At 42.2% G+C, this 20,730-nt stretch overlaps 1 protein-coding gene across 5 annotated transcripts in view; it reads left to right on the top strand.

Moving 5' to 3' along the window:
• The window catches only part of GRK3 (G protein-coupled receptor kinase 3), a 223,985-nt gene that overhangs the window by 161,623 nt on the left and 41,632 nt on the right, over nt 1-20,730 (top strand). For all 5 annotated transcript variants that reach the window (XM_069961332.1, XM_069961331.1, XM_069961333.1 and 2 more), the window contains 5 exons: nt 4,726-4,787; nt 6,605-6,656; nt 7,153-7,244; nt 8,603-8,702; nt 20,257-20,335. In XM_069961332.1, coding sequence (XP_069817433.1) covers nt 4,726-4,787; nt 6,605-6,656; nt 7,153-7,244; nt 8,603-8,702; nt 20,257-20,335 — 385 coding nt within the window. The remainder of the gene's footprint in view (nt 1-4,725; nt 4,788-6,604; nt 6,657-7,152; nt 7,245-8,602; nt 8,703-20,256; nt 20,336-20,730) is intronic.

The raw sequence follows: 20,730 nt of genomic DNA, 5'->3' as shown, positions 1-20,730 counted from the left end.
ACTATGTAACTTACTATTACAAATAATGGGGGAGATTTATCAAACATGGTGTAAAGTGAAACTGGCTCAGTTGCCCCTAGCAACCAATCAGATTCCACCTTTCATTTTCCAAAGAGTCTGTGAGGAATGAAAGGTGGAATCTGATTGGTTGCTAGGGGCAACTTGGCCTGTTTCACTTTACACCATGTTTGATTAATCTCCCCCTATGTCTTGTAGTAAACATATTATTGGAAGTAATAAAACCATTACCTTCAGTTGCCCAGGATAACAAAAAAATCTCCTTATGTTCATGTTGGGTCATATTGCATGGAGATTTTTATTTATTTATTTATTTTAGAATTGTCAGCCTAGTCATTGTAACAATAGACATACAGTACCACACAAGAAGAATTTGGCTTATAAACTCTGTTCATTTTCTTGTGGTTTTAGAAGCAAGAAGACCCATTGCTGTATTAAATAGCTGACTGTATAAATACAGCTCCATGCAATTATCCATTGAATAGGGAAAGATTCACCTCTATTAAAGACAGGTACAGTCAGTGACTAAGGAGCATTGCTGAGATTATGTATGAGTAAGTAGTGGCCATTGTGTGACATTAGATTATCTCATTGGAGCCCCCCCTACTGGAGAATTTACGGTCTTCTGCGTTACCATAACATTGCCGGAAAAAAAGAAAAAAAAAAAAGTTCTCCTTTTAACCTTGTAGTTGTATATTTTTCTACTGTTGTACGTTACGCAGGCCCTGGTAATACGGGGCGAGGATTGAGGCTATATTTTCTAACCTTTTGAGAGCTCCTGAGACATTCCACATCGAGATGCTGATGGCTTTACAGCTTTTTACTACTACTTTTATTCACTGTGAAAAGCTACACTTTAGCAGCTGTACTCCGGATAAAAGAACTGCTGGGAGCACTGGTACGTATGTGGAAATCTTACAGCAGACACGTCCAATCAGCAGTCATTTAAGGGCTGGAGTACTTATTGTAGACGGTAACTCAGGCATCTCCTGGCAGCCGAAACTGATTTATTTTAGGTACGTACTCTGATGATCAGCCTGACAGCCCGTATATTTGCTTTAGGCACCAGCTTCATATTAGAAATGGAGCTGTGCTGCAAAATAGGAACACCAACTCCACCGCGTCCTGGACTTCATATTGGGGGGGGGGGGGGGTAGGATTTGTGGTTAGGAAATTGATTGAAAAAGTAGTCAAGTTGGTGAGAGAATATTTTACTTAGGGTTGCATTGAAATCCTAAACTTACAGTGGCCTGAAGTTACAATGTTTTAAACATACTGTGGTCGCCTGGTAACTTGAGACGAGATTCAGCATACATTGCTTCAGACAGTCAGGATCGTTATGATCATTCTTGCGGTCGCCTTGTCGTCGCTGTTGCGTTCGCCGCTACTGTAAATGACCGAACAACGTCTTATTCAATGCGAACGATTTGTGAACGATAAACAATAAAAATAGATCTAAAATCTATCAAATGACTAACGATTTCTCGTTAGTCATTTCATTGTTGTCTGCTATTTAACTAAACGACCATCGTTCAAATCCAAACGATTTAACGATTTTTCGAGCGACAAACGTTCGGTGTAATAAGGCCCTTACTCCAGGCTTTATCAGTTTCCTTAAAGTGACTCTGTACCCACAGTCTGACCCCCCCAAAACCGCTTGTACCTTCAGATAGCTTTTTTTAATCCGAGATCTGTCCTGGGGTCCGTTTGGCAGGTGATGCAGTTATTGTCCTAAAAAAAACAACTTTTAAACTGGCAGCCCTGTATGCATTAGGCTGGCACAACCTCTCTGTCCCTGCTCCCCGCCCTCCTCATCATCATTAGGAATGCTCCAGGCAGATTGTCTCCTATTCGTCAGCTGTGTCAGCCCGGCACATGGGCTGGATCGTTAAGACACCTGTGCAATGTTCAGCATGGAGAAAATGTTCCAGTGGCATTCCTAATGATGAAGAGGGTGGGGAGGAGGGATGGAGGGGTGGTGCAACGTTAGGGCACAGATATTCTAAGCCAAGCTCGTAGGGCATGGGGCTGTAAGTTTAAGTAGTTTTTTAGGACAATAACTGCATCACCTGCCGACAATCCAAGGACAGATCTTGGATTAAAAGCAGCTATCTGAAGGTACAAGTGTTTTGGTGTGTGTGTGGGGGGGGGATTGTGGGTACAGAGTCACTTTAATAAAATGCAGCAGATCTCCCCACCAAAGTAGAAAATAGTAGAAAAGGAGCTGCTGACCCCTCTAGAAGTCCAGATCACAACAGCCAATAAATCCTTATCCTTTTCTCCCATGATCCGCTATTGTCAAACACTTAGTTTGCAGGCTGAAATATTGACTCCTGCTCTAAGTGTCAATTGTTTGTTGGCTTTAGAGATAAAAGCCCGGTGTTTTGCTCTAATAGAAAACTGGTACAGTAAATCCTCTACAACTATTATTTCTAAGAAGAAACTTCTGTAACCTCAGAGAATCAATTTTAAGAGAGAGGCGGCTATACTTGGCTCTATGCACCGTAAGACTAGGAGCACCTTGCCGATCTTCCTTCATGGAATCCCAGTCTTTTCTCCAGGTCGGCAATGTTATCCGAACCTGAACACTCTGCATTTGATTCCAGTGTGGCTGCAGAATTTGGATGCTGCTCTAGGAAGTCCTGGAAAACAGGGATACAGCCATAGGCTATGTTCACACAATGTAAGTTCTGCGGTAATCACAACGGCCGTGATTTCTGCGGTACTTACGTTGTGCTGCAGGCTGAGGCAATCCCGGCCGGAGTGTATACACATAGTATACACTCCGGCCGTGATCACTAGCGGCGCCGCGAAAAAGTCACATGTCAATTTTCTGCTGCCGCTATTCAATGAATAGCTGCCGCAGAAAACCCTGTCAGTGCACACTGTGGAGCGAGCAGCTCCGGCCGTACGCTCCACAGTGTGCAGTGGAGAGTTCTGATGCGGGTGCGCAACTCAGCAGTGCTAAAGATCATCTGGCTGGTGCTGCAGTACCGTGACCCGTTCCATGACCCGGCCGGTCTCTTACGAGGTCTGAACATGGCCATAAGTTGTATCCTTGTTTTCCTGGCAGCCCTAGAGTGGCATACAATCTTCTGCAGCCACACAAACTTGTAGATTTCTCCCCAATTGTAAGCCTAGTCATATATATTACCGTGTATATATATTTTGTGGCATATGACTGTACTATAGAGGCCGAAGCAATACAATTACTATTGAAAGACACATAGTATCCTTTCATAATAACTTTTATATGGTTAAGTGGTGTGAATGGCTCTTTCTGTGCCAGCAGATTGTTGGTAGCCATTCTTATTTTCTGCTCTTTTTTTCACTGATCTCATTCTAACCAGTGATGAATTGAGCTGCTGTCTGGGAGCCGAGCACTGAATGGCCCATCTTCTTGTATCCACACTATAAAAGCATGTATTATTGAGTGTCTGACATTGGGATGACTGGTTATATGTTGTGATATAGTCAGGGTAGTCAGATGTTGTGATATAGTCAGGGTAGTCAGATGTTGTGATATAGTCAGGGTAGTCAGATGTTGTGATATAGTAAGGGTAGTCAGATGTTTTGATATAGTCAGAGCTATATCTTTGGTAATTACAATTTTTGGATACTGTTTACAGGTCTCTTATTCCCAGTATGTTACTCATTCCTTAATATTGTAAGCAGCTATTGCTGATTTTCTCCCATCTGTGGGAGAAAACCCCCATCTATGTCATATGGGGGTTGTGCCTGGCACGACAGATCAGCGGTCAGCTGACACAAGGGGTTCCAGCATACCCTAAGCACAGACTATTAATATTCATAGAAAACCCCCTTCATGCTGGTTTAACACATGGCAGTCAGTTTTGGAAAACTCCCACTGCAGTTCTTGAGCCAAGAGTGGATCTGGCAGGTAGGAGACATATAAGAACTTACTATATTTTACCCATTACTTCTAGTTTTTGCTCAAACTGCAATGGCAGTTTTCCCAGAGACCAGCATCATATATAAAACAACCTGAAGAATGCATACTAGTTTATGGGTCAGACTTCGGTGACATCTGTTGCCATACTAACTGCTGAGGTTGGTGTGACCTCAGAAGCGTTCCTTATATCTCCGATAAGCTACTGTAATACAGCTCTCAGTCCTCTAGAGCGGAGAACGTCACTTGGTAAAATAAGGTATCTCCTCATTAGGATTTTTTTTTTATGTACTGAAAACCTAATAGAGTGCAGTTAGCTGGAATGGCCACTAGATGGCCACAGCTAAAAGTCATTATTACAAGCAGCATTATAATAATAGTGAAATTATGGCTATGGTTTAGTTTGTCGTCCAAAATATTATTGAAAAAACTTTCAGATTCCTTAATGAATGTTTGTTTTATCAGCGTGTTTAAGTGACGGTAACCTATTAACGCATCTAGCTGAGACTTGTAGTGCCGTTCCCACTTGGGAGCCTCATGCAGGGGGCCTGGTTGCTGACTGCCTCCTGAGCCACCTGGTGGGGAACACTGCAATTCATTACTAATAGTTTAGAGGGTTTAGTCATTTTATTGCATATCCTTTTGATAACCTGCGTACTATAGTTAGCATGTGAAATGGACTGTCTTTGACTGCTAACATTGTACACTGTCTTTTCTTCCAGATAGCAGTGCTTGTTACACTGGCTTTCTATCATTGGTTAGCCGACTAACCCAATCTCTGATATTGCCTTTTACAGCCATACATAGAAGAAATATGTGACAGTCTTCGAGGAAAGATATTTCAGAAGTTTATAGAAAGGTAAGAACCTGCTGTCACTGCTTAAAGGGATATTACAGGCTGGGACTTCTATCTAAGATTGTGCTCAGGCAGGTGTAGAAAATAAAAGAGAAACCTTTGCTGCAGACCCAGTTTTTGAAGTTCTTGCCCTAAATGCCCCTTTAATGACAACGCACCATTTTTTGAAACTAAGGGTACTATTAGACGGGCCGATGGGGGTCCGATAATAACAGTAAACGAGTGCCAATCTGCTAGATGGGCGCTCGTTTACTGGGCCTATTACACGGCCCGATAATCGTTTAACAAGGGCTGCATGGACATCGTTGCCGATGTGCTTGCAGCTCTTGCTTAAACTATATATTTTACCTATCCATGCTCCAGGGCTCCTCCTGCACTCTGCTTCTCCCAGGTCCCGCACGCTCCAGCTTCACAACGGCCTGTCTCAGCTGACAGGCCGCTCAGCAAATCATGGGTCGCGGCGGTCCCGGTCTGTGATTGGCTGAGCCTGCCAGGCCGTTCTGAAGCTGGAGGGTGCGGGACCCGGGAGAAGCAGAGCGCAGGAGGAGCCCTGGAGTGTGGATAGGTAAAGTATTCTGTTTGCATATCGTCGCTGCGCACTGCTATCACACGTAGCGATGCACGGTCGGCGCCCGACAATTATAGGTCTTAACCTTTATCAACGATCAGCCGATGACATCATTTGTTGATGGCTGTCTTTATAACATGGAACGATAATCGGACGGATAGGGCCGATTATCGTTCCGTGTAATAGTACCCTAAAACGCACTGAAATTGTTTGAATTGAAATTGAAACTGTGGTGTTCTTAATAGAAATATATGACTTAATATCCAGGTGGGTGTTACTAGTCAGGGTGAGACAGTGTAGGGACACGCCCCCAACTGTTTGTTTTATTAATATGCTAATTAGGATGTTTACATCGCTGCAAAGCACTGGATGAACATTAATGGGGAGGGTTGCTCGGGGGTTGCAGCCCTGCCCTCAGTGCTCCTGACAGCCTTACCGGGCAGAGGATTTCACAACAAACTGTACGGGATCAGCACTGGGGTTGAAGGTTACAGCCATAACTTTATCCTTAGCACTCTGTGCACACTAGGGGGTAATCAGCAGGTTTACATCCCCTTTTAAAGGGGTTATCCAGCGCTTCAAAAACATGGCCACTTTCTTCCAGAGACAGCACCACTCTTGTCTCCAACTTAAATGGAACTGACCAGAAAAACCCTGCTTAAGTGAATGGAGCTTAATTGCAAACCGCACCTAAACTGGAGACAAGAGTTGTGTTATCTCTGAAAGAAAGTGGCCATGTTTTTGTAGCACTGGACAACCCCTTTAATCCCATTTTGTATAAAAAAAATACTCATCCTCCAAGGGAGATGACCGATTTTATAATGTGTAAACCAAGATTTAAGGATGGTCTGTGACCAGGCTAGGCCCCTCTTACTTGGGTCATCTAAAAGATGGGTACGATGACAAGACCATGTGGCCACCTGCATGATGATACATCTGGGTTGGCAGATATGTGGAAACCTTGGACACTGTACAAACTCTGTTTGGGTCGGAATGTTATAAGAAACTTGTGGGTGTTAAAAAATGTTTTATCTCCACATCCCATGGTTATCCTGTTTTACTGTCCTATTTTCATGTACAGCTCACTATTAGGCTAGGTTCACTCTGTTTTTTTGCTGTTTGTTCAACATATTTGTTTTACGGGGGTGGGCGAATGGAAAAAGTTGTATTCCATCCGTTACGAACTGTCAATCGTTTTGTCAATATGGAGCCTACATCTTATTTATATATCTCTATTGTTCTCTTTTTACAGTGATAGGTTTACTAGGTTTTGCCAGTGGAAAAATGTTGAATTAAACATCCATGTAAGTATAAAAATATGTATGTTGTATAATAAGCTTTCACAAATAGGGCTTATTTATTAAAGTAACGACTGACATGTTATCTATCTATCTACAGTATCTATCTATATGTCTCTATCTGTCTATCTATCTATTTATCCTCTATCTGTCCATCTATGTATCTGTCTGACTATCACAGCACTCCTTAGCACGCCTCATGGGCATATTAGCAATTTATGAAATGTTCCATTTTACCCCGTTGGGAAATGCTAGGAAACTTGTTAACACAACATTGTTGTATATGGCTTTTAGCTGTATTTGGCTACGTTCAAACACTGTTGAAATGACGTCTGTTTTTTTGGGGGGGTATTTGGACAGCTGTCATTTAATGACAAATAAAAGATGTCATTTTAAGGATGTATGAACATAGCCTAGAGATGACAATTAGAACTGAATCCGATGCTAGGTGCTTATACTATTGCCTTTTGTCTAATGTCAATGTGCTCTCTCTGGTGTGTAGCTCACGATGAATGACTTTAGTGTCCATCGAATCATCGGGCGCGGAGGATTTGGTGAAGTATATGGATGTCGAAAAGCAGATACTGGTAAAATGTAAGTTTTGTAACGGCCATTCTTTAAAGCTGTATTTCCAACTCGCAAAGTTATCCTCTATCCCACAGGGTAGGGGGAAACAAGCTGAGCAGTGAGGGACTGGCCACTAGGTCTCCCATGATCATAACAATGGAAGAAAACTGTCTCCTGAGCCGAGCACACTACTTTGACTATTGACAACCCATGTGTTTCAGGGAGCTTTTTGTATGTCCGATCATGGTATTAATATTGTTGCAGTATGTCTTAAAGGGGTATTCTGCTCAGAATTAACATTTAATATGTTAAGCTGGTCTCAGCACTGTCCCGTCTCAGCGATCGGCTGAGCGGGCTGTCACTGCCAAACAAGTCCGTCTCGGAAGTGGAGGCGGGATTGTTCAGCCAGAGACTGGAAATGATGTAGGAGGACACGGGGGGGGGGGGGGGGGGGGGGGGGTTTAGCACGGAAAGGTAAGACTAATCTGTTTATTATGTCCTGCACCTAGGCAGCAACATATTAAAGGGGTAGTTCAGCAAAAAAAAAAACAAAAAAAAAACTAATTCTTTGAATTCAACCGGTGTCGGAAAGTTCCAGAGATCTGTAATTTACTTCTATTAAAAAATCTCAAGTCTTCTAGTACTTTTCAGCTGCTGTATGTCCTGCAGGAAGTGGTACATTCTTTCCAGTTTGGAGAGCAGGAGAGGTTTTCTATGGAGGATTTGCTACTGCTCTGGACAGTTCCTGTGATGGACAGAGGTGGCAGCAGAGAGCACTGTGTCAGACTGGAAAGATTACACCACTCCCTGCAGGACATACAGCAGCTGATAAGTACTGGAATAGTGTCCTGAAGGAAGTGGTGTATTCTTTCCAGTCTGACACAGGGCTCTCTGCTGCCACCTCTGTCCATGACAGGAACTGTCCAGAGAAGTAGCAAATCCCCTATTAAAAACCTCTCCTAGACTCCTCTCCTAGACTAGAGATTTTTTAATAGAAGTAAATTAGAAATATTTGGCCCTTTCTGGCACAAGTTGATTTTGAAGTTTTTGTTGCTAAATTGCCCCCTTTTTAATTCTGAGTGGAATACCACTTCAACTTCCAGCCTGGCCATCCACTGTACCTTAAATAATCTAATATAGTAATTTGTACTCAAGAGCGGTAAGTAAATCTGCAGCGCACTAGGGAAGAGTGGGACTACCTGTATATCCCAATATAATTGGTAATATAGCACGGAGCGGGACCATATACTATTGTCATACGTATATAATATAACTATCTCTTGTACCTAGAAATGACTATGGGCTTTTTTTTTTTTTTTTTTTTTTTGCTTACTTAAATGTGCACCTCTTGCCTCTCCACTTAACCCGCTTCCATCTTCTTTTAGGTATGCAATGAAATGTCTAGATAAGAAGAGGATTAAGATGAAGCAAGGAGAGACCTTAGCCTTAAATGAAAGGATTATGCTGTCCCTGGTCAGCACAGGGGTGAGTGACTCGCCATTACCCACCAATACAAACGTGCCATTTTCTTCACCCCCGATTCTATAGAGTTAACATTGACACCGAATAATTGACGAGAATGTCTTTGAAGAGCTCTTAGTGAGTCATTGAACTTCGGAGTCACAATAACTGCATTAGACAAAGCTTAAAATTGTCTCCCGTCGCCATGGTAACCAAGGATGTTGGCAGAATGGCTATCGCCGCGCCGTCTACACGGATGCCAAGTTTGTTGTTTCGAAAACACTCTTGCCTTCAGTGTATAATCAATGGAGTAACTCCATTTCAACCAATCTCACTTGTAATGGTATTAGAAACTGATTTTTTTTTCTAGTGCACCTAATCCAATATCTGTCAGCGTTTATCTAGGCCCCGGCACGCTGAAGGCGGAGGTGCTTTATATGCAGCCAGTGTTTCATGGCGTTCTAGATAAGAACTGTACAGAGCAGATGGTATCAGTGCTATTAGAATTGTGTAGTTGTTACTTAGCGGACCATGAACACTACATCAAAACAAATTGTCATCGACTCGGCTGGAATGGTTATGCCTTATATTCTCTGCTTTTATTTTTAACTCTTTTATTAGCTCTTCTCAGACAGTGTTATGCATCGCCGACACAAATTATTGCTAGTCTTGCATTTCAAGTTTCTTTCAGTGTATACAGCATGGGTGGGGAACCTTTGGCCCTCCAACTTGTTGTGGTTTTGCAACAGTTGGAAGGCCAAAGGTTCCCCATCCCTGCTGTATACGGTATTGTAGTTTGTTTTTTGCTGACTGTAGTCGCGGTAAGCTCAGACGGTCAATTTATTGTGTTTTTTTGTATAGGCGTTTTCTAAGCAAGACCAATTTTATTCCTTCAAACTTAAAGTGATACTGGTGCCCCCTTTTTTGCATTCTGACTCCCCTACACAGGTGTAACGGGTAAATTTTGCGGTTTTCATATCTTATTTTATATATTACGTCATGCTGCTTGTTCAAGTAAAAAGTGATCTTTTATCAACTGCAGACTGTGCTAAGTGGGCAGGGCTTCACGGCAACAGTGACACTTAGCCCCACCCACAGCACTACCTTTGGCACATAGGCCCTGCCCCTTCAACGCCCATTGGTATGGGCCGACTTGGAGGGGTGTGGCCTAGACCTCGAGGCCAGCCTGTTTCAATGGTCGGTGAGGGGGCAGGGCCTATGTGCCTATGACGTCATAAAGTGGAGGCGCCAATGGTGGCGCTGTTGCAGTGAATCCCCGCCATTTAGAACAATCTGCAGATGATAAAAGATCACTTTTTACTTGAAAAAGCACCATGACATGTGATGTAAAATAAGGTATGAAAACTGCTAAATTTACCTTTACATCTATGAAGAGAAGTCAGAATGCAAAAAGGGGGTGACAGTGTCACTTTAAAGAACAACACTCATTTCAGTTTTTTTTACCATTTAACCATAGTGCAAGCAAGGACAATAATCTTTGTGAAAACAGACATTTTTCCTTCTCCCACTCGCCTCATGTACTGACCACTTACTCTCAATTTACTGTTAAAGGGGTTATCCAGCCCTAGCACATTTTTAACATGTTGCTGCCATGTAAGAAAACATAACAAAACATGTTATGCTTACCTCTCCGCGTTCCCTACGATGTCCTGGTGTGGTGTCGCCAGTGTCCTCTGCTCTCTGTAGCCGTCGCTACTTCTGAGACGAAACAAGCTAGTCTTGGAAGTAATGGCGACTACAGAGAGCAGGAGACACCGCAACAGGACAACGGGGGGAATGTGGAGAGGTAAGCATAACATGTTAATGTTTTCTTATATGCCAGCAACATGTTACACCAAGTATTAGCCGTATCTGGCTGATTATCGACCGTTATTGCTGATAATCGTTTGGTGTAAAAGCTCCTGTTAAAAGGCAACGATCAGCCGACATGCACAATGTCAGCTAATCCTTGTCTTTCAACATGTTGGAAAAAACTTTAACAATAACAACGGTCTGCTGGGGGAGATTTATCAAACATGGTGTAAAGTGAGACTGGCTCAGTTTCCCCTAGCAACCAATCAGATTCCACCTTTCATTCCTCACAGACTCTTTGAAAAATGAAAGGTGGAATCTGATTGGTTGCTAGGGGCAACTGAGCCAGTTTCACTTTACACCATGTTTGATTTATCTCCCCCCAATATCTGTATAGGGGATAACTGATAGAATGCAGGATATGAGCCACATAATTTTCCACAACACTGCTGTTCCATTGTCCGCATACAACAGCATCGGAAAAGTCACTTAACATGTGCACTTTAAATAGTAAAAAAAAAAAAAAAAATATATATATATATATATATATATATATATATATATATATATATATATATATATATATATGTATATATATACAGTATATATATTTCTCTCAAAGTATAATGACAAGCATACTGGTCATAAAGAAACACAATGTGTCAAATGTCAACAAATGAACAAAGACAAAGGTGTTTGCCGGTTCCCACTTTTACCCTTGATATTGGGTATTGTTAATATACGTGTGACAGATGTTCAGCTTATTAAGCAAACACTCTGGAGCAGCCACTTGTAACATACATTGTGTATTTTCATACTGCTGGGGGTAGGAAGCCTTTCACATAAATGAAAGGCCTAAGCTTTGCCATGAATAATTGATGCCGTTGGAAATTATGTTTGACTAGAAAACAGAGGATTTGGTGACAGCTAATTTCAAAACTCGTGTTCAGAGAGCCGTCATTTTCTAGCAGTGAACGGCCTCCCTGGCAGTCGTTGAATGTGGGTTTCCATTATCTAGTAGATATTAATCTCTGTCATGTTTTTTTTTTTTTTATTGGGTATAACGAATACTTGTAATATGCTATGGAATAATTCTGTTTAATAGTGATTTATAGAGGTCTGACTTAAAGGGGTTCTCAGGTCAAAACAGTTATTTACAGGGTAGCTGATCAGTCACTGATCGGTGGGATGATGACACCTGGCACCCCCACTGATGAGTTGTTCAGCGTCTACACTACACAATGAACATGGCCGAAAGCAGTTGTCTCCGTTCCCTGTGTAGTGATGGCAAGGCATAACTGCAGCTGGGACACCTTTCGAGTGAACGCCCACTACACAGGGAACAGACCCAACTGCCCTCAGCCCCGTTCAGTGTAATTTAGCCACCGTAGGGGACTAATAACCTATCCTATTTTGCCTGGAAAATCCTTTTAACATACTATTAGGTATTGTGGCGTGTGTTAACACCCATTTAATCCAAGCTATTATATCTTTTATACTTTAAACAATATTTAGCTAGGGAAAATTTCTCCAAGAAAAGGAATCCCTGTTATTCCCTATAATGCAGTTATTTATTGTAAACTCCTTCCTTAACCTACCATTAAGGAAATAACTAAGAAGCTGTTTTGTTTTCTTGTAAAGACAACACCAAGCCAAATGCCCTATTAGATATGAATGTCAAAGAAGTGCCCCCCCCCCCCAAATCTGAGGCTCCACTCTTTGTTTTAGAAATGAGAGCTGCTCTGCACAAGCTTCATAACATGGCCCCCCACTTATTTAAAGGAGTGCTGCATTCTTCCAGAAACCCTGGATAACCCCTTTAAGTGGCCTCCATGTATTACTACATTTTAGGCCACTGCAGAGGAAATGCCAGGCTTGTTGCACCTTGATGTAGAGGAATAAGTTATTTGACAAGATGGTAGGAGTGGGACCTTAGACAGTCTCAACTTTAGACGTCTTGGCCTACACATTGTTTTTAAAGTGAATCTGTCATTCTGAAATTCAGTGCTGTCTGCCCCTCTCCCGGATCCATAGACATATATTGTGCGTTTGCCTTGAACGCATGACGCAGAGCCGGGAGAAAATGCACTTCTCTCATCTCATTCTCCTGATCAGCTGGGATCTGAACACTGACACCTGGACGATTAAAACTTTTTGGAAATGTGCCCATTTAAGGAGATCTACCATGAAATAAACAAAAAAGGCAGAAAGCCGGCGGGGGGATCAGGAACTACTCCTCTGGCACGGTTCACACAGCGGAGTGGACTGAACTCCTGTATGACAATGTAAAGCATCCGGGGTGCTCCTCAAGAAATCCAACAAAATCATGAATGCATTAAGTAAAAAAGTTGAGGGGCACTCACCGTTCAGATGCATAGACTTTATTTCACATGAAATGAAAATTCAGCAGGTACATTTGTAGCGGGCTAGGACGCCAACCACCATATCACACGAGCTATAACAGCAGTTTCACACGCATGCGCGCTTCATCAGAAAATAAAAAAGTATTCGTACCCATCTCCGTGCCCCATAGCGGGTCCCACTGACAGCCGGCTGCCACCTGCAGCTCTTCCAGCTATAACCCCCCATAGCCAGGTGATCGATTGCTGTCCGGCAGCGGGACCTGGGAGCGGCGCTACAGAGGAATGGGGACGGCTTTGTTTATTTTTCTGTGCACCCCTCCTCCTGGCTTTCTCCCTTTTTTCAATTTCACAGGACTTCTTTAAGTATCCCAGATAGGAGATCCCCCTGTAAGTGCTGTACCTGACCTCACCTGGTGCTGACCTCGATTAGGAGAGTGACAGTGATGAATAGTGGTAGCTTATGGTTTGTGGCTCTATATATCATAGTACCATCTCTGTAGACTGTATAAATGCCAGAAACATAAGTCATAACCCTACAAAGATACAGCTAAAATATTAGAAATGGTTGTATCATCCTTCTAATTTTAAAACCTAAATAAGAGAAAAGCTTTACCAACATAGCCGCATTTTCTCTTTGCTTGTTCTGCTTTGCAATCCTTCGCATTGATATAATTCTTCAGCTCTGTCCCCTCACTCTGGATGCGTGCCCTCCGCTCCTCCCCTCCAGCGTAGTACAATGTGCAGTACGTAAAGTGTAACTAGATAAATTCTGTAAATTGAACATAAACAAGTGGTCTGCAGTATGCAAACAGAGCAGCAGATGTTGACTTGAAGGCCCTCAGGCTGCCGAGGTAATCTGCACCCACAAAGAGCTGCATTTTGTCCGTATGGGAATATCTGCATGAAACATTTTGTAACAAGCTACTGTCCTGACATCTGTTCTGTGTCTGAATGACTCTTTATATTGAAAAGTCAATTCTGTGGTTTCATTTACCCCCCTGCTCCTCTTTGCTGTCCTCACTAGTTTGCGTTGCTCCTTGCAGATGACCCTCTTCTGCCAATTGGTGAACTTTCTGTATACAGTTGAGCCATATATATAAATATATCAGAAGAGATCTCTCCCATGATCTATATAAAAAACAAGGAGACATCTTCTGCACCGAAAGGAAAATTATGTTTCTACACCAACTCAGAAGGGGATTCTTTACAGTAAGACTACGGAACACTTTGCCAGAGGAAGTGGTCATGGTGAAGTCAATAAGAGTTTAGAAGCGACGTGCAGTGTAATATTATAGGTTCTAGTCACTGGATCCTAAACAAGTGTTGTTGATCCAGGGCAGTGGCATAGCTACCATTGAGGCAGACCATGCAACTGCCATGGGGCCCCCAGCCAAACGTCTTCGTCCATGGTAGCTTCGGCTCAAAGAACCCACTGGCAGAATTCCCTGCCAGTTTCTCTTGTGGCCAGAGGCAGCATTGAATCTCCAGCCACAAGAACCCCAGCCCCCCACCCCTGCCCCAGATGCATGTATTTACATGATTAGGCACAGTCCCTCAGTGTTCTGCTCTCTCAGCTACGCTGTGGGGCCCCATGAATTCTACCTACTGCATGCCCTTGATCCAGGGATTTATTCTGATCACGAGATGTGGAACCAGAAAGAAGTTTTTCTCCCTAAAATAAAAAAAAAAAATTGGCTTCCTCCATGTTTTTTTCCCCTTCCTCTGGATCAACACTAATAAATGGATGGATCTATGTCATACAATTTATTCTTATTTGTTTTCTTTATCCCCACCCTCTCACTTACATAAAATACTCTACCAAACTTTTTTAGATGTTTTGTCTGACCAGATTTCTTGATAGAGTTCAGTCTCAGATATTATCTTTGTCCAACCTAGAAGAATTTGCTGGGAATAATGCTGATTGCCTCCACCGGCAAGAGACTTACATTGTTCTGTGCAGCTGATTGGGAGATCTCCTCCTGAATAACATGGACAATAAGTAGTCCTCTCCATTATGCGCACAAGCCCAGTAGTCTTCGATATTCATGAGCACCAGCTCCCTCTCCTCTTGGCAGTTTGTCCTCCTCTTGTTTATACTATGCATATGTATACTGTAAAGGCAGACAGCCATCAGTAATAGGGAATAATGAGGTCTGAGGCTCACATCCCTCCATAGACAGCATCTGCAAGCAGTTAGTATGTTGTCCCCATATTTGTTGGGGTTTCCTCTGATTACTCTGGTTTCATGCCACACTCCAAAACATGCAGATAGGAGACTTTGTAACTTTTGATTGCGAGTCCTAATGGTGATGGACCAATTTGAGTAATGAAAAGTAGAGATGAGGAACTTAGGGCCCTATTCCACCGGACGATTATCCTTTGCATAATTGTTAATGATTAACAATCTCAAACGACCGCTATTGCAAAAGACCTGAAAATGTTCAGTCATTTCCATGGAACGATAATCGTTACTTATGATCGTAATTGCGATAGTTTTTTCTTCGCTATTTATTCGCTATTGCGTTCGTATCTGTTGCGAACCACCGAACGATGTCTTATTCAATGCGAACGATTTGCGAACGAGCAACGATAAAAATAGGTCCAGATCTTATAAAGCGATCAACGATTTCTCATTCGGTCGTTAATCGTTAACTGCATTTCAACCGACTGATTATCGTTTAGATTCGAACGATTTAACGATAATCTGAACGATAATCGTCCGGTGGAATAGGGCCCTTACAGTAAGTGCGGCTGAACCTGTTAAATCCCGCTGCCTGGTAAAGATGGATGCAGCCCTAATGCTGCCTGGAAACCATGGGTACAACCTTAAGTCTCCTTGGGCTGCATCCATCTTTTGCAGGCAGCGGGATTCAATGGTCAAGCAAGGCTAGTGACGATGCCTAGACTAGCACCTGGAGATATATCCATGTGTATTCTGCCTTTCTTCCTCCCCGTCGAGCACTTGTCCAGTAACAATTATTTCCGTAGCCTTATAGCTTTGTTTCCGGAATGCCATCTGCCACTCACAACTTCCCGTAACATTGATTTCTTCTGCCGCCTAAAGACGGAGGCGTTTCTGATTATGAGAGCTATAATTTAGTGGCTGACCCATTGGATAATACCAGCAGGCAGTGGGTGGCGTGTACACACAGAAAATGATCTCCAACAAAAGGTCTGCTCAATCCCTGTGATATTACACTGTGCCGTCTATCTGCCTCCGCACACAAGCGCTTTTTAATTGGTAATTTCTCCGTCTTTAATGACCAAGATATCACAGGAGGGTTTTTTTTTTCTCACAGTTATGATTAGCGTATACAAACCATTCCACCTAATAATACATAGCTGCCATGTAAATGGGATATTACATTGTCCATTCAGCGTGTTTACCTTTTAGATGTCACTACAGCCCTGTATATGTAATTATTTTATTTAGACGTGTCCTCAGCGTACAGTAAACAGCTACGGTTATGCTGGTATCTGGCTGACATGAACTTTTAAAGGCGATTTCTGAACAAAACGAAAGGTGATTTTTATTTATTTTTTTTTTTTTTTCCTTTTACTGGAACCGGTGTGAGAAAGTTATACAGATTTGTAATTTACTTCAAGTCTTAAGTCTATCTCAAGTTTGCCAATACTTATCAGGTGCTGTATATCCTGCAGGAAGGGGTGTTTTTTTTCCCAGTCTGGCACAGTGCTTTCTGCTGCCACCTCTGTCTGTGACAGGAACTGCCCAGACCAGTTGAAAATGCTCATACAAAACCTCTCCTGCTTTGGACAGTTACTGACATAAACAGAAGGTGGTGGCAGAAAACACAATGTCAGACTGGAAAGAATACACCACTTCCTGCGGAACATACAGCAACTGATAAGTACTGAAAGACTTTAGATTCTTTAATAAAAGTAAATTACAAATCTATATAACTTTCAGATACCGGTTGATTTGAAAGAAAAAAAAATTGCCAGAGTTCCCCCTTTAAATAAGACATCCTAACCATGGGGGCTTTCAGATGGATGTTTTCTGTATGTGTTCTCTAGAACTGCACTATGCTAAAGGGAATAGATCTTATTGAATGTCTTCCTTTTCCATTGAATGTCTTCTATTACCTTAGAATGTCTTAGAATTCCTTGGAATGTCTTCCATTTCCTTAGAGCAGAATTCTTCACCAGTCTTTGCATTAAAGCCATTACAATTGTTCAGCGCTGCAGCCGCTGTGCTGACTTTACATGCACTATGCAGAGAACTGCAGTTCATGTTAATGGGGACAACTGCATATGAACGCCTGTATGCAAGGAAGGGGCCTCTATGCTGAATTACTTCTGAACCCATTCTTTCTCGGGTTAGGTGGTGGTCTCACCAGTCTGACCCCCATGAGCATTATACATTCATGGCCTATCCTCCCTGAACAGGGTTAGAAGCAGTGTGCCATTCATTGTTTAGTAATTGCGCTGTGTAACTGCAGCTCACCACACCTCTGATCAGTCATCCTTATGTATCATTTTATTTGGGGAATCACTTTATTAACATGAATGCAACCATAGGCTGTATCCATGTTTCCAGGACCCCCCTAGGGCTCCATACAACATCTTCAGCCATCCAGTGTCAGACTGGGGTACCTGGGGCCCCCCAGAGGAAATGATCCTGGGGGCCCACCAATAAAAAAAACTGGGAGAAATGACGTTAGTCAGTTTTACTGCAGGTTCTGAGCTGGGGGCCCACCGGAAGATCCTCCGGTCCTCTGGTGGGCCAGTCCGACACTGCAGCCATCGATAATCAAATGCCGAGCGTTGGGGTTCATGCTGTAGGTTTGCTCATCTCTAGTAATAACCTGTATTCTGAGGGTGGAGAGGATCTCTCAGGCTTGAGTTATGAGCATCAACTAGTATGGCAAATTTTCGTATTCCCTCCTTCCATATGAATCTATTATTTGTTATGAATATTTATAAGAAATTGCCCGTTTGCTGATATCATGGTTTCCCTTCTCATAGTACTGCATTCCCACCGATTTTAACCCCATATTACTTATGTGCATTGTAATGTTATTGTACCTCTAAGGAGTCCATTATCTGCATTATTTTACCTTTTTTTTCTCTCATTTGATGATATGCGAAAATAATTTTTCTCATATTAAGAACAATAAGGCTTCCTTCGGAAGCCTATTGTTTTCCTGAGTAGTACGTGAGAGCTGAGTGTGTCGTGTGGTGCGGGAGGAGGGAAGCAGCTGTGTGTGATGGAAGATCCAAGCACCCGCTCCACACAGTGACGCATACATCTCCTGATAAAAAATTTATACTGCAAGAAAGCATTGCAAGGGGCTGGGGAACGGCAGCCTGTCTAGCGGCTTCTGTACAGCGTTATGTTAGATAAACGGAGTATCACATAACATGTAGGATTACGGAGACGCTAATGCAATGAAGGAAATGGCCCCTACATGCACGTAGATTAATATGTGTATGATGAAATAGTACAATGATTATATAACCACAGATGTCAATGAAATGTGGGTCTTTGTGTATAAGGCTGCATTCGCAAATCCTTAACATGGGCAGAGGTCCCAGCCAACCGCAAGTCTAGAGACCCGAACTAAAAGCAATCTAAAGAGCTATAGGTTCTTGTATGTTCATATCATAATTTGGGGCATAAAAGGTACGGCTGCCGATACATGTCAGTATTTGGGCAAGGGCCCATTCATTTTAATGGCTTGAAAGTAGTCTGCTAGTTTTTTCAATGTATCTGTTTCGATGCTCAAAAATGTAATGTGTGCATATCCTTATTAAATGGAACGTTTATCGTGCGGAAAATAGTTATATCATTTGAATTTAAACGATAATTGTCCTGTGTAATTGCAGGCAACGATCCAAAAATCATGTAGTTGATCGTTCATTTAGATCCAACTCTAAAATCATTGTTAATCGCTCGCTGTAATTCTTCATTCGTTCACTAATCGTTCAGTGTAATGGTGCGTGTACACGGAACGATTATCATTCAAATTTTCCCGATAACGATCGCATTTGAGCGATAATCGACTCAAATCATCGTTAGTCGTTTTCTTAAAATTTGTAGATTGCTTCGTGTTAAGTCTTTCAACAATTTACCCTATGTGTCCATTTACACAGAAAGATTATCTGACAGATTATCTGCCAAAGATTTGAAGCCAAAGCCAGGAATGGATTTGAAAAGAGGAGAAATCTCAGGCTTTCCTTTATGACCTGATCTCTGTATATAGTCTGTTTCTGGCTTTGGCTTCAAATCTTTGGCAGATAATCTGTCAGATAATCTTTCTGTGTAAATGGACCCTGATGGTGCATTTACACAGAAAGATTTATCTGACAGATTTTGGAAGCCAAAGCCAGGAATGGATTTGAAAAGAGGGTAAATCTCAATCTTTCCTTTATGACCTGATCTCTGTTTATAGTCTGTTCCTGGCTTTGGCTTCCAAAATCTGTCAGATAAATCTTTCTGTGTAAACGCACCATAAATGTGAGATAGGCTTAAGCTATCTTATAACGATCGCATTAACTAGTTTTTCAAAAGATATATTGTTCCGTCTAAACGCTGATCGTTATAAAAAAACACATTGTTGCTTCAAAACAGTTAAACGATCGATTAGGCAAATTATTGCTTCATGTAAACGGATTATTCCACATAGTTCCTTCTGTTGCTGGGATCAGATGACGTAAACGATCATAGTAACAATCGTAAGTAACGACTATTGTGTTTAGTTATCATGTAATATGGGGAACGATTTCTGGTTAACAATAAACAATCTCGTTTGCAATCGTTTCATCACTAATCGTTGAAAATCGTTTCATCTAATGGGACCCCCCTTAGACTAGGTGCACACCTGTCTGACACACATTTATGTGGTACACCTCAACAGACCAGGAGAACAGAATGCGTGCGTATACACTCGCCGAAGTCACTTATTTGAATGTGCCAAATGTAATCTAAGAGTGACAATGTACAAAACATTTGCAAGCATAGGCAACGGCCATACAACTTGTTTTGGCTGCTTGACAATTTTTTGATTACTTCATAACTTGCATAAAACTGCCGCGTTTGGGCGCCAAAATGACGGCTGTTCAAAAAAAGTCAGCCATTGGCCTAAAAAAGACTTTGTTTGAGCCCCACAAAAAAACGATGTATGTTCGCATATGTGTCCAATGTAGTCACTTTTAGACAGTGTTTGGCACATTCAAATAAATGGTACCTGTCCGCATCTCTCTTGGGCTGCTGATGTATACCACATAACCTTGCATAAGATAGGAGTGAACTCAGCCTTAGATTACTTTAAGATGCAGTATCAATGTATGACATAGAGTATAGAAAGTGCAATGACTGAGAGTTGCTCATGGGGTCTCTATGCATTAACTTCTTTGGTTTTGTTTTTTTTTCTGTATTGCAGGACTGTCCGTTCATAGTGTGCATGACTTACGCCTTCCATACACCTGACAAGCTCTGCTTCATTTTGGATCTGATGAATGGTAGGTTATAAATTTCAGTAGTTGTTGTATTATCTGATATGATGTGATTGGCTTTTTACAATCAAATGGATTAAAAGAGACGACTTGGATAAAATAAACAGTAATCTGTCTAAGGGTACTATTACACGGAACGATAATCGGCCGAATTGGCCCGATTCGGCCGATTATCGCTCCGTGTAATAAATGCAACGATCAGCCGATGACAACGATCATCGGCTGATTGTTGATATAGGTTAGACCCTATTTTTGTCGGGCGCTACGTGTAATAGCGGCGCGTGGCCGGCGACTAACTATATACATTACCCATCCACGTTCCAGGGCTGCTCCTGCCGTCCGCTTCTCCCGGGGTCCCGCGCACGCTCTAGCTTCACAGCGGCCTGTCAGCTGATAGGCCG

This window comes from Dendropsophus ebraccatus, chromosome 3 (assembly GCF_027789765.1).
Source record: "Dendropsophus ebraccatus isolate aDenEbr1 chromosome 3, aDenEbr1.pat, whole genome shotgun sequence".
Taxonomy (NCBI): Eukaryota; Metazoa; Chordata; class Amphibia; order Anura; family Hylidae; genus Dendropsophus; species Dendropsophus ebraccatus.
Note: the sequence above shows the minus strand (reverse complement) of the source record. Positions and strands in the feature narration are given on the sequence as shown.